We start from the raw sequence: 13,314 nt of genomic DNA, 5'->3' as shown, positions 1-13,314 counted from the left end.
ACCCCGCTGGCAGGGGGCTGGGCTGAATATTGCATCCAGGAATCTCACAGCACTTTACAATGGTCGGTATCATTGTGTGTCCCCCCCCCCCCGCTCCCCCCCCCCTCCCCCATTTTACAGATGGGGGAAACTGAGGCACAGAGAGGTGACATGACTTGGCCAAGGTCACTTCGTGGCAGAGCCAGGAACAGAGCCCCCTGACCCCCCAAAATCCTCAACCCCCGGGGCTCAGCCCTGCTCTCAACCACGGGGGTCTGCCCCCTCCTCCGCGCCTTCCAGGCAAGACCCCAGGTGTCCCCCCACCCTGTCCCTAACCTCCACCCCCACATACCCGGGGGGGAAGCCCCCAAAAACCCCCCTCCCAATGCTCAGGGCTCTTGGCTTCTCCTCCCCTACCCCTTCTCCCCCCCCTCAGCTCCATCCCCCTCAGGGCTGCTCTATCCCCCTTGGTGCAGTGGCTGCTGCATCCCCCCCTCTAAAAAGCCCTCCTGGAGGCCAGGGCTCACCCCCCGCCCGGCCAGGGGGGGCACGGGGCGGCTCGGGGAGGGCTCCAGCCTCACGCCAGCACAGTGAACGCAGGAAATTTATACAGGGCTTTACAGAACAAAGCTACTGAAATCAGCCACACGATGGCCAGACATAAGAGGGGTCCCGGCCCCCCCCCACCCCCATCACCCGCTGTCCGAGGAGGTGGGGGGGGCGGTGGAAGGGGACCTGGGGGGTCGGGTGGGGGTGCAAGGGGCCGTGGCGGAGCAGAGGCGGGGGGTCCAGCTCCCCAGGAGCTCACGCTGCTGCTGCCCCAGGGCTTGGCTGACCAGCCCCGGCAGCGCCAGCAGGCTCAGCCCCAGCGCCTCCATCTTGCTCTCCAGGGCACCCAGACGCTTCTCCAGATCCTCATTACGTTCCTGCAGCTCCGAGACCATGTCGTACATGATGTTCTGGGTCTGACAGGTAGGGGACACAGCGGGGCAGGGGGCTCAGCACCAGGAGCCCCCCTGCAGTGGGGTCCCCTGGATCCCATCCCAGCATCGCTCACCTTTGCCAGGTCCACCAGTGTGTTGGCCTGGTCATTCAGCTTCCGCTGCTCCATCTTCACGCTCCTCAACCTGCAGAGACACGGGGGAGCAGGGTCAGGGTCAGCCATACCCCCAGGCAGCACCCCCAGCACCCCAGCATGCAGGCCCCCTACCCCACAAGCACAGCCTCTGCCCCTCCATCCTTGCCCCGGACAGCCCCAGGGGGGCTGCGCCCCCGTGTTTCCTCCCCCCACAGTTTTGCAGCAACAAGCCCATGCAAACGGGAGCAGGTGGAGGAGAGGAGCAGCCCCGTGGGGCAACTTACTTCTGAGCTCTGCAGGGACAGGGCAGAACAGAGACAAAACACAACAGCAGGTTTAATACCACCACGAAGAGCGCAGGGAGATGACAGCAGCCGCAGCACGGCCATCCCACCCCCCCCCCCCCAGTTTCCTCCCCCAAGCTGGGTGCCCCTTGGTTGTCCCCCCAAAGCACGAGGTGCCAAGGGGCTCGCAGCCCCCAGCCCTGCTCCCCAGTGCGGGTGAAGCCGGATGGCACACATGGTCACATCAAGCCTCCTCAATCCAGCACCCCTGGGGACACCCCAGCATCGTCGAGGTCCCCACCCACCAGGAGAGCAGCCCCGCAGTGGGGACAGGGACAGGGGACAGGGACCACCTGGCTCCCAACCCAGGGGTCCAAGCAGCACGGGCGCAGAAAGGGAGGGAGCCCCCAGCTCTCGTTCCGGAGCCACGATGGGAAAAACCTCCTTGTAGGAAGCAGGTAAAGGTTTGGCACTTACTGATGGATGGCTTGGAGGAACTTACGCTGGTGTTTCCGAACTTTGGCATGGTCGATCTTCTTCACCAGCTTGGTGTGTTTGTAGATGAGCCACGTTTCCCTGAGTACGTTGGCAGCAGCATTTTTCACCTGGAAGCAACCAGGGTCACGGATGAAGATGGCTGGTCCAGCGCCCGGCAATGCTGTGCCTGATGGGGCTGGGGGGACATCACCAGGGGGGTCTTACCCGCTTTGTTAGCTGCGTATCCATCATGAAGTTGTGCACGTGTTTCTCTGCTTTGGTGAGCTCTAGCTTTCTGGCAACGACAGCGACAACCAGAGCAGTGCAGCCAGCACCCTGCGGGCAGAAAGCCCCGGGGTGAGGGCAGTGGGGGGGCACAGGAGTCATGTCCCCCCCGGCCTGTCCCCCTTGCCGGCGCTCACCATGATGCCAGTGAGCAGACACACGCCCTTCCCGCAGTAGGTGTGCGGCACCATGTCCCCGTAGCCGATGGAGAGGAAGGTGATGGAGATCAGCCACATCGCTCCCAAGAAGTTGCTGGTCACCTCCTGCTTGTCATGGTACCTGCCCAGGGCCGAGCGGAGCTGATGTCACCGCACAGTCCCGGTCCCACCACGTGCCCCTCGTGGCACCACCAGCTTTGCCACGTGGTTTTTAGCTACTTTCCCATCCGGTGGCTGCAGCCAGGAGGGTCCCCAAGCTCCCAACCACATCACTGGCACATGGGGCCCCAAAGCAGCTGGGGACACCCTGGGGACACTTTGGGGACACCAGGTATGGGCACTCCAGACACAGGTGCCAGGAAGGAGGAAAGCTCCGGGGGTGGCTGCAGCCCCCAGGAGCAGTGCTGGCTCGGGGGGGCTGGATGAGGATACCGAGGCGCAGAGCAGCAGCCCCCATCCTCCTGAAGCTCCCCCAGACCTCTCTAAGCACAGGACGTGGGTGTCACTGCGTGACCCCCCCCCAGGAGAAGGGATACCCCCCCTCTGCAGAGCAGGGGATGGCTGCACAGACCCAGCCAGAGCAAACACCCCGCAAGCCCCTGGAGGGGCCACCTTGGCAAGCTGCCCCCCAAGCAAGGCTACAAAGGGCCCCGAGGCCACTACGGGTGTCACTGGGGGCGGGGGGAAGCAGGGGACACTGCGCTTTGAGATTTCATGGCCAGTGCCGATGCCACGAATGCAGATGGCTGTGCCCCTCACCCCCTCCCCAAGGGACCCCCAGACATGGCCCCCGCTGCTTGCGGGGACGAGCCTGGGGATGAGCAGTGGAGCCCAGCGCTGGGTGCAGTGGCCAAGCCGGGCAGCGGGTCGGGGGCATGCAGGGAGCAGCAGGGAGCTGGGCAAACCAGGTGCTGGGAGGGAGAAGAGGGAAGGAAGGAGCAAGCTGGGGTGAACTCAAGCGTGCGGTGAGGAATTTAGGATTGCTGCGTCCCTGCCCCCGGCCCCCCCGGCCCCCCGGGCACAGGCACAGCCATCGGCTTGGGCTTGGAACCTCAGTCGGCACTGAGGGATGCAGCAGGGCAATGCTGGGGGGCACCGGCACCCCACGGGGGGCTGGCAGTGAGGGCTGAGCTCGTCCCCAAAGGGCTGGCAGCCTGAGGACGTCACCCCCTGGCGATGCTCCCCCGGACAGGGGGGGCTGCAGTGCTCCCCGCTTCCCTCCGTCCTGCTGGGGAGCACCTGGGACTCCAACACACCCAGACTGTGCACGTCAAGGAGGGGAAACACCGAGCGCCAGCAACAGCCAGAGCCGAGCAAAAGCCCTTTGGAGACTCAGCCGAAGCCTCCGGTTAGGAACAAGGATCCAGCAGCTCCTTCCTGGCTGCTCTGGCTCAGCTCTGCTCCTTGCCAGGGTTTCCCCCTCCCCCCCGGGGCCACCCCAGGACCTGCAGCGATTCCTGCAGCAAGCCCACCCCTCCAAAAGCCCCCCAAGAGCCCTGGCAGAAGGACCTGTGCTCTGCCCCACCCCCGCATGCTGCGATGGGACCCCCGGCTCGTGTCTGCAGCTGTGCTGGGCACCACAGCCACCCTGGCTGGGTGGCACAGGGGGAACAGAAAGCAGCTGCTGAGGTTCCAAGTGGAAAAGGGCTCAGGCCCCTTTCCGTGTCCACGGCCTTTTTGCACCCCCCCGGACCCCCAGCCTTGACACCCCCCCACCCGCTGGCTGCAGCTAATCCTAAATTCTGGGTAGCACAAGCCTGGGGGCGGGGGACGTCCCGTGCAGGACGCGCTGTCGGTCCCTGGGGTGACTCACAGTTTGTCCCTGCAAGCAGCAGAGCGGTCAGGGAGGGAAAACAAGAGCCGTTAATGCGAGTCCCACAGGAGCGGCCGAGAAGGGGCAGGGCACCGGCGCGGGCATCCCAGCCCCGGCATCCTGGTGGGTGCAGCCAAGGAGCATGGGCCACATCCTGCTCGAGGGCTTGGTCCCCTCTGCAAGACCCCCAGCTCCTCCTAGCCGGAGCAGCCGGCAGAGAGGGGGGGTCCTGCTGCATCCCAGGCAGGGCACAGAGGGGCTTGGGAGAGCTCTAGAGACAGCCTGGGGGTCCGCCCGTCCCAGCCTTGCCTTGGCAAGCGGGTTTGGTTTGGCAAAACCATTGCGGCCACCAGCCGGGGCATAAGGGTCCTGCCAGGGAGGCTCTGCCTGGAGAGCAGGGGCCTCTTCTCCAAGAAGCCTCTTCTCTCCCCAAAGCCGCCTCGGGGGCTGCACCGTGCGTCCTCAGCTGCACCCCAGCCCGAGAGCCCCATCAGGGAGCGCCCCCCGTACCTCTCGCAGACGCGGACCGTCCAGGCAGCGATGATCCAGGAGGAGATGCTGAACACCAGGAGGACAGTGCCAGGGCAGATGGTCATGAGGGTCTTCATGACAAAGCGGGTGTTGAAGTTGATCTTGTTGAGGGCACCGATGCTGCGGGAGGAGGCGTCGGTGAAGAGCTTGCTGTGCAGCAGCATGACGCGCCCGATCAGGTACAGCCGCAGGAACATGGGGATGGAGAGGATGATGTCCACATCAGCATCGGCCACCGAGGCGGCATAGGTGAAGGCCAACCGTGCCGTCCAGGTGAAGAGGTACTGGCCAGGGATGGGGTGGATGGCGCAGACGATCAACTCCAGGGCGATGAAGAAGATGCGCTCGTAGGTCATGGCGATGCGCCAGTCGTCAGCGCCGTTATCCACCATGAAGAGCTGCCAGGGGGGAGGAAGAGGAGGGGGGGGGTGGGCGGTGGGATCCCCAGGGTGGCGTGGCCCTGGTGAGCCCCCACTAGTGGGTGCCCCTCACCTGGATCTCTCTGGCGTGGTACATGACAATGAGCCCCAGGAGGATGATGGTCGAGAGGCTGATAAGGCATTTCAGTGCAAACGAATACGATGACTCCTGTGAGAGGGGCAGGCAGTGTCAGCCCGGGCAGGCCCCCCACTACCCCCAGCCGCCCACCCACCACACCCTCTACCTTGGTGTAGACCCCCCAGGACAGCTCCGTCTCTGTGACCATCACCACGATGCCGAACATCCCAAAGATGAGGGCGTAATCGCTGAGGCGCTTCCGCTTCTCAAAAAGGGCTCGCCGGTGCCCCAGCTTGTACCCAATGTTCTGGTTCCGCCGGGGTCCTCGGCCCCGCTCCTCAGCCGCATCCTGCGCCGGGGCCGCCGCGGTGCCAGGATCCGAACCCCCGGCCTGCTCTGGCCGTGAGACCACCACCTCGAGGCCAGGGGAATGGCGGGGCCGCAGTGGCTGGGTCTCCCCCTCCAGCGGGTGCAGGGTGCGGGCAGAGGCGCTCAGGGGGCCCCGGGGCCGTGCCACCCCCCCATTGTACCGGCAGCCGCTCATGGCTCTGGCGGGGAGGGGGCCGGGCGATCCCGCATGGCTCAGCGGCGCGGGGGCGACCTGCGGGAGAGGGGACGGCGTCGGATGGGGGGGTCCTGGGGGGGGGGGTCCCCGGGATCAGCATCCTCATCCCACCCGGCACCAGGCGACACTTCCTGGGGCACGTGGTGCCCATGTGCCGGCCTCGACGGTGGCAGGGGGGCTGCACCCTGCCCACGGAGGGGGGGGGCTGCACCCTGCCCACGGGGGACGTTTCCTGCCCACGGGGGAAGCCGTGTACCCTGCCGGGGGTCGGTGCCACCGCAGCGCGGTCGCCCCCCCCATAGCAGCCCCGCCGGGGCAGGGTGGGGGGCACAGCGAGGGCAGGAGGGGTCCGTCCCCACGGTGCTCCCGGTTCCCGGTGCCAACCCCTGCCCGCGGCCCCCGGAACGGCTCCGGTAACGAGCCGCAGCTGCGCGTCCCCGCCGCCCTGCGACCTCCCCGCTGTGCCCGGGGCTCCCGGTACCGGCGTGCCCGGTGGGCTCGGCTCGGCTCGACCCCGCCCCCGGCCCCTGCCCGCTACCTGCCGCCGGGCCGGGACGGGCCGGGGCCGCGCCGCCGCCGCCGCTGCCGCCGCCGCAGCCCGGCTCGGTCCCGGGGGCGCGCGGCGGCGGGACCGGAGCGCCCGGGGGCGGGGCGGGGGCGGACCGAGATGCCTCATTGGCGGGCACCGTCCCCGCCCCCCCGTGACGAGCGTCACGCCACGCCCACGCCACGCCCCCCGCGCTGACCCCGCCCCCGGGCCCACAGCCACCCCCCCCCCCCCCCCATGCGCTCCCTGACATCCCTGAGCCCCTAGAGCCCCTCCTGTCCCCGCACCCCCCCGGCCCCGCCCCGGCCCCACCGCTCCCTCACCCCCGGCACCCCCCTCGCACCGCCGGCCGTGCACCCCCCCTGTACCCCCTACACCCCCATGCACCCTTTTGTACCCCCATGCACCCCATCCCCCCCCATCCCCCATCACAGCCCAGCACACACACTTCCACCCCCGCAGTAACACGCCCAGCACCCCCCATGCACCCACCACCCCCCCCCAGCTTCCAGCCTCACTGAACAGCTCCTCTGCCCCCAAACCCCATCAGCCCCCCTGCATCCCCCACACCCCCAGTGCACCCTCTCCATCCTCCCCACGCACCCCAAGTACGCTGCCTCCAGCATCCTCAGCACATCCCCTCTGTCACTCCCCCCCCAGCACCCCCATGATTCCCCTGACACCAGCAGCCCTGCCCACCCCAGCCCCATGTACCCCCCTACCTGCTCGGGCTCCCCAGGGCCGGCCGAGGGGGGCCTCGGGGCATTAGGGGCTGTGGGGCCGGGGCTTTGCGTGGCGGGGGTCTGGGGGGCCGGGTGCCATGGGCTTCCCTCCACGCCTGGCCATAGAGGAGATGTGGCATTAGCAGCGTCCCCAAACCCCCCTGGCCACAGTACTAGTGACCCCCAGAGCAACTGCACCCAGCCGAGGGTCCTGCCCTGGCCCCACCACTCAGGGGGTCACCCTGTCCCGTGTCACCCCGTGCACCCCCCACCTGCAGTAGCAGGGCTGTGGGCAGGGGGGCTGCTGTGCCACACTGAGCCCAAGCCCCCCCCCCCCAGCAGCCAGGGTGGGCGAGCGGGGATTCGGCAAGCAGAGCCGCATTTTCCAGCTGTGGGTTTGTCACCAGGCTGTGGGGTACAGGGACTGCAGGGCTGGAGTGGCACCAGGGGTCCGTGGGCTGAGCCCCCGGCCCTGCACCCTCCTGCTGCGTGGCCAGGGCTGAGCTGCAATGGGGGAGGCACCAGCCCAGGCAGTTCCCTTGGCCCCACTGCACAGGTGGCCCCGCAGAGCCAGCACAGCTCCCCCCACCAGCACAAGCAGCCACATCACACAGGGGGTCTCACAGCAGAAAGCACAGATCCCACTGCAGAAACAGCCCCATTGCAGCCAACACAGACCCCCAGCACCAATGGCCCCATTGCACCAACAGCCCCGTTGCATGAGAGGCTGCACTGCACAAACAGCCCCATTGCAGCAAGCATGGGCCCCTGGTACCAACAGCCCCATTGCATGAGGGACTGCATTGCCCAGCCGGTCCTGTTGCACCGGCACAGACCCCCAGCACCAACAGCCCCATTGCATAAACAGTCCTGTTGTATGTGGGGTTGCACTGCGTGAACAGCTCCGCTGCAGCCAGCGTGGACCCCTGGCACCAACAGCTCCATTGCACAAATGGCCCCATTGCACAAACAGCCCCGTTGCACAAGGGGCTGCACTGCACGAACAGCCCCGCTGCAGCCAGTGCAGACCCCCAGCACCAATGGCCCCATTGCACAACAGGCCTCAAAATCCCTGCACGGAGCCCACGATGCCAATGGCACCGGCAGCGCTGTCCCGGTCAGAGGGCCAGGATGGGGCATGTTGCTGCAGGGCTCCTTGCATCGGGGAGCTGGGGGTCCCCGTAGCTCCCCCCCCGCCAGGCCCTGCTCCCCGCATTTCAGGCCTCCAAGCACCAAATACTGCTGCAGCCCATCCCAGCAAACACGCTGAGCAACTGGCACTGGCATCCCCGTTGCAAACATCACCACCTTTCCCACATCCCTCCCAGTGCGGGGACACTGGGGAAGGTGCTATCGCCACCAGCACCTCCCCATGAGTGGGGGGCAGCAGGGTTTGGGACTCTTTCCCCATCCCCGAGGGATGCACCAGAGCCAGGGAAGATGCTTCCCTGCTACCTTCGGGAGCAAAGGCTGTGTGGCCGAGCTCCAGCGCCCAGCTGCTCCCCGGTGTGTATCCGGGGCGGCTGGCTCTCCTCCAGAGCCAGATCATTTTCTCTCCATTCTGCCAAATTTATTGCAGGAAAATGGGCTCCGATTTCTTTTTAATACTCAGTTGGGGAGAAAAAATACGCAGCGGGCAGGATGGAGGGGAAGCGGTTTCTCAGGGCTGCCGGCCCCAGGCCCCTTTGCCGCGGAGGTGCCGGAGATGCCGGAGCCATGCCAGGGCAGAGCATCCACCCCACAGCCCAGCAAACTTTTTGGTACCTTGAATGGGGCTGGTGAAGCTGCCCCCAGAACCCTCCCAGATGGATGACGGTAAATATTTTATTAACCATCACTCCGTGGTCATTTCACTAATAGCTTCTATTGACGGCAACATAAATGGGCCTTATTAAATCTTCCCTCTGTCAGGACATCGATAGGGATGTTTCCCGCAGGATTCAATGCCCAGAGGGTTGATTAAAACTGCAAAGCCCCGAGGGGTCCCTGTCCCCTGTCCCCATGGGGACACTGTGGCCGGTGGCTGCGTTCCCCAGGATGCTTGGGCGGGATGTGCAGCACGGGGGTACCCGGCGTGGTTCTCCGCGGCCCCACTGCGGGGACGGGGACGTGGCAGGTGGCCCCAGCCAGGGCTGATGGCCACGGCCGCCGCATGTCCTTGAGCAACGGCCCCGAGCGTCCCCACTCCCGGCAGCTCCCGCACCGGGAGGTTGGTGGCGATGCGGCAGCAGGACGCCCACCGCCGCAGCCCGGGTGTCTCAGCACGGCTGCAGGGTGCTCCTGCCGCCCCCGCAGCAACGCTCAGGGCTGGGACACGGGCGCCCACGAGGTCTCATCTCCCCGGTGGGCTGCGGGGGTCCCTGGGGAGGCAGGGGGGCCTGTCTGCCCTGGGTAGGAATGAGATGTCACTGGCTTTAAAGAGGACCCTCGGTTGGGAGGGATGGGGATGGCGGGTGAAGGGGTCCTAAGGGGGACCCAGCACCTCCTCACCCTGCGTGGAGCAGGGACACAGATGGGGGGGGCACGACATGGTTTAACCCCCACATGGCTGGGCTGCAGCAGCTCCTGGTGCCTTGGGGGTGGCAGTGGGACCCCCAGCTCCCCCTGTGCCCCAGAGTAGCGATGCTGCCTGGGAGCAACTGCAGCAGAGGAGGGTGCAGCTAAAAATAGAGGCGGGCAGCCGAAAGGCTCCCCACTGGTGATTTATTTATTACCTGCTCGCTAATTCCTGCCTGGGAATCGTGGTCCCAGGGAGGGTGGAGCAGGAATTTGGGGGAGCAGCGGCTGCTGGCGGGGCTGTGCCCACAGGCCCCACGCCACCAGCCAGGCGGTGTGGCCACAGTCCTGCTGCTGTACTGGGGGAAAGGGGCCGGGGAACCAGGGACCCCCCCCCCCAGCCATGGCGCAGGGGTGCTCGGGGTGGCAGGACCCACACCATGCCCCAGCTCGGGGCTGTAGGGGCCCTCTGGCCAGCCGGCATGGGGACCCGGGGCTTGCCGGGTGCACAAAGTGCGTCAGACCCCATGCAGCTCCCCCATCCCCTCAAATCCCCTGTGGTGGCCCTGGTTCCTTGGGTGGCCGCAACTCCTGCTGCTGCCAAGCCCTGGCCATATGTCCCAGGCTGGAGAGCATCTGTTGGTGCTGGCAGGAGCCCCCAGCCCCCGCAAATGCTGCTGCCCACCCACTGGCACGGGGCTGGATGGGGCTGTGTGGCACCACCGCTGTCCCCCCAGGCAGGGCAGAGGGGCTTGAGTATGGTTTGGGGGAGCACAGGACCATCTGAGCCCCCTGGGGCTGGTGGAGGCACCCGCATGAGGCCACCGGGCTCCCAAAGAGCACCAGGTCGGCTCAGCCAAGCCCTGCCACTGTGGGACCCCTGATGACGCCAGCAGCCGGGCCCCCATCCCCCAGTCACCCCATGTCCACACTGGCACATCAGAGACAGTGTAAAGGGGCAGAGCCTGGCACTTGTGGGGTGATTCACCCCACGCAGGATCTGGCCCATTCCCACCCATGGAGCTGTGGGGTGTCAGTGGGTCCCACAGCGCAGGGAGAGGCATGCAGGCTGGCACACGTGAGGGGACATGTGGGGACACGCAGGGACACCCGAACATCCCTGGCCCCGCCATGATGCAGGGGAATCCCCAGCTTATCCCGGGGTCTCCCCAAGAAAACCCCTCCCCTGAGCCCCACCAAGACGCTCTGGGGCCGGGGCTGGATCAGGCCCTGGAGGAACAGCGGGGGCAGCACCAGTGTCCCTGGGGCTGGCAGAACCAGCCGGGACCCCCCCAGGCACCCCCAACCCAAGGGGGACCCTATCCCCAGTCCTCCCACCTCAGGAGGGGACACAGCCGGGGATGTCCTACCTGTGTGGAGCCAAGCAGGTGCCTGGGGCTGGGATGGGGGGTGCTGTGGGGTCTAGGGTGGGGGGTTCAGGCTCCCCACACCCCCCTCTGCCGCCACTGCGCTGCCGTCCCCAGACAAAGCCGCTGCGCTGGGTTTGCCTGCCGCCTCCCCCACGCAGCTCAGCTCAGCCGAAGGACAAAGCCGCTCCGCCTGGCTGCCCCTGCCGGGCCACTACAGACCCCCTGCCCGGGGCCAGCTGGGGGGGACATGGGTGCCCCCGCGGCCCCTGGGACTGCCACAAGCTCCTTGGGGGGGGGGGGGGATCCCCTAAACCTCAAGCACCTTTGGAGAGCCTTGTCCCCTCATGGCGGGGTGGTGGTCCCCACCACCACGGAGGTGTCCCCTCAGCCACTGCAGTCCCCAGCCCTGCACGGGGTCCCCAAGGTCACAGGGAAGGTCGGGAGGGGCAGGGAGGGCCCCACGCCCACGGCCTCGATGGCTGCACCGTGGCACACCGGGCACTCTCCGGTACATCGAGGCCACGAGCACCATGTGTTGCCAGAACCTGCCAGCAGCCCCGAGTGCCAAGCCAGGCTTTGACCAGCAAACACCGCGCACGGCCTGAGGTCCCGCCAGCCTCAGTGCCTCGTTGGACGCGCCACCCCGGCATGGCCAGCTCCTGGTGGCACAGCCAGATCGACCAAAGCTGTTTGTGGCACAGACTCCCTGGTTTCAGTGGGTGCTGAGCAGGGTTGGTTCCTCCAGAGCCATCCTGGGGCCACATCCCACCGGGGCCGTGCTGGCAGCTGGACCCTGCTGCTGGGGAGCACCGAGGGACCCGCTCAGCCCTGCTCCCCAGCCTCACACCGTCACTGCCACAGCCACACCAGAGACCTCTGCGACCCCCAGACTCTGGCAGCTGGAGCTTGCCCAGAGCAGCCAACCCACCACAGGCAGGGCATCCCCGGTGTCCCCCAGCTCCCCACACCCAGGCGCCCAGCCGCGGCAGGGGGAAGCCATCCCCAGCGTCCCCACCGGTGCCACCCCCACGCCCGCTCACTTGCCACTGCCCCGCACTATGGGGAGCGTCGGGACGAGCTGGGGTGCCCAGGGGGCGGCGGGGGCATGGGCCGGGGTGCAGTAGCCGCAGCCGCTGGCAGCTCTCTGCGTGGCGGAGCAGCAGTAGCAACGGCAGCCGTGCCTGGGTGCATGTGGGAGCCACGGCACGGGGGGGGGGCCGGGGGCTTCCCCGCCCCACGCCCCCACATCCCCCCCGGCCCTGCCGCGGCGGCCAGTGACCTTGAGGCCGAGAAGCTGGCGGAGTATGGGGGAGGAGGATATTTTTAGCTGGGCAGAGACACTCCCATCGCGTCCTCATTGTCACTGCCGTGGGCTGCTTCCCGCGCCCCGCTGCCCCGATCCAGCCCCCCCAGCTCCCCGCCGTGCTGGGACCTGCGGGGTGCAGGGGGGGGGGGGGCAGCAGGGGCAGCTGAATGGGCGCAGCCTGCTCTAGACCCCCCCAGCCTCAGGGTGCCCTCGGGGCAGCCCCCCCATGGCATCCCCTTCCCAAAGAGCCTTCGGGTATGCCCCCACTGCCCCTCTCCATCCCTGCCACACCAGGGGTCCCCGGGAGCCAGGAGGTGCCCACAAGCTGGGGGATTCCCAAGAGCCGGGGATTCCCAGGAGCGAGGGGGTTCCCCAGCATAGCACATCCTCAGGAGCTGCGGGGGTGCCCCCAGCCCACCATTCCCCCCCCCCCCTGCCCCGGTGCACCCACCTGCAGACAGACCCCGGCCTCCACTCCCCTCGAGCGCTGCCACCGGTGACCATGGCCTGGCGTCGGCACGTGCCGGCGCAGCGGTGAGCCCGGGCTGACCAGAGGCTTCACCGGCACAACCGGGTGAGTTGGGGGCCGGGGGTGGCCGGGTGCCTCGACTCTGGCCCCGCGGTCCCACCTGGCCCCACGCCGCCGCTCCGTGCCTCGGTTTCCCCAGCGCGCAGGGCTGCCGGGGCGGCGATGCGGCGGCGTTGCTATTCCGCTCACACGCGCAGCCGCGCACACCCGCTCCCGGTTCCTCCCCGCCGCCCCGGCCACCGCAGCTATTGTCTGCAGCTAAATTTAGCCTATTGCCGGCTCCCCCATTTTAATTGCCACATCTGCGGGGATGTGGGCGATCGCCCGCTCCGCGCCTCCCCGAGCACCCACGCCACCGCCGTGCTTCTCCCTTCCTGGTGCCCAGCACCATCCCACCCGTGACACTGGGAAGCTGGAGCCGTGGTGGCTCAGACCCTGCAGCGGTGCCCTCGGTAGCCCCCCCGGTGGCACCAGAAGCAGCCCTCTGGCTGGCCTGGCACGGGTGCATGTGCAGGATGCAGCACCCAGGGTGGCACAGGGACCAGGTGGCACAGGGACCACGGGCACCCACCTGGGCATTGTACCCAGCTGCTGCGTGGCACCCAGGAGTCTAATTGCCACTGGTGGGGAAGCAGGGATTCCCCCAGGTGCAGGGGTGTGTGTGGGGGACACCCCT

The 13,314-nt window shown here is 67.5% G+C and overlaps 1 protein-coding gene across 2 annotated transcripts; it reads right to left on the bottom strand.

The window, feature by feature from the left end:
• Positions 1 to 580: 580 nt before the first annotated feature.
• On the bottom strand, positions 581 to 12,989 carry KCNN1 (potassium calcium-activated channel subfamily N member 1). Of its 2 annotated transcripts, XM_055707992.1 has the most exons (10): positions 12,561 to 12,989; positions 6,938 to 7,053; positions 5,270 to 5,704; positions 5,098 to 5,193; positions 4,585 to 5,003; positions 2,241 to 2,382; positions 2,044 to 2,154; positions 1,819 to 1,946; positions 1,037 to 1,106; positions 581 to 944 (listed from the first exon to the last, which is right to left on the bottom strand). In XM_055707992.1, the coding sequence occupies exons 3-10, from the start codon at positions 5,645 to 5,647 to the stop codon at positions 672 to 674; spliced, it is 1,617 nt and encodes a 538-aa protein (XP_055563967.1). In that variant the 5' UTR covers positions 5,648 to 5,704; positions 6,938 to 7,053; positions 12,561 to 12,989; the 3' UTR covers positions 581 to 671. The 2 variants fall into 2 exon arrangements, with proteins under 2 accessions (XP_055563967.1, XP_055563966.1); XM_055707991.1 differs by lacking the exons at positions 6,938 to 7,053; positions 12,561 to 12,989 and adding an exon at positions 6,207 to 6,383.
• Between the last annotated feature and the right edge of the window lie 325 nt (positions 12,990 to 13,314).

This window comes from Falco cherrug, chromosome 4 (assembly GCF_023634085.1).
Source record: "Falco cherrug isolate bFalChe1 chromosome 4, bFalChe1.pri, whole genome shotgun sequence".
In the NCBI taxonomy this organism is placed as follows: Eukaryota; Metazoa; Chordata; class Aves; order Falconiformes; family Falconidae; genus Falco; species Falco cherrug.
The sequence above is the reverse complement of the archived record's forward strand: the minus strand, read 5'-3'. Positions and strand labels throughout refer to the sequence as shown.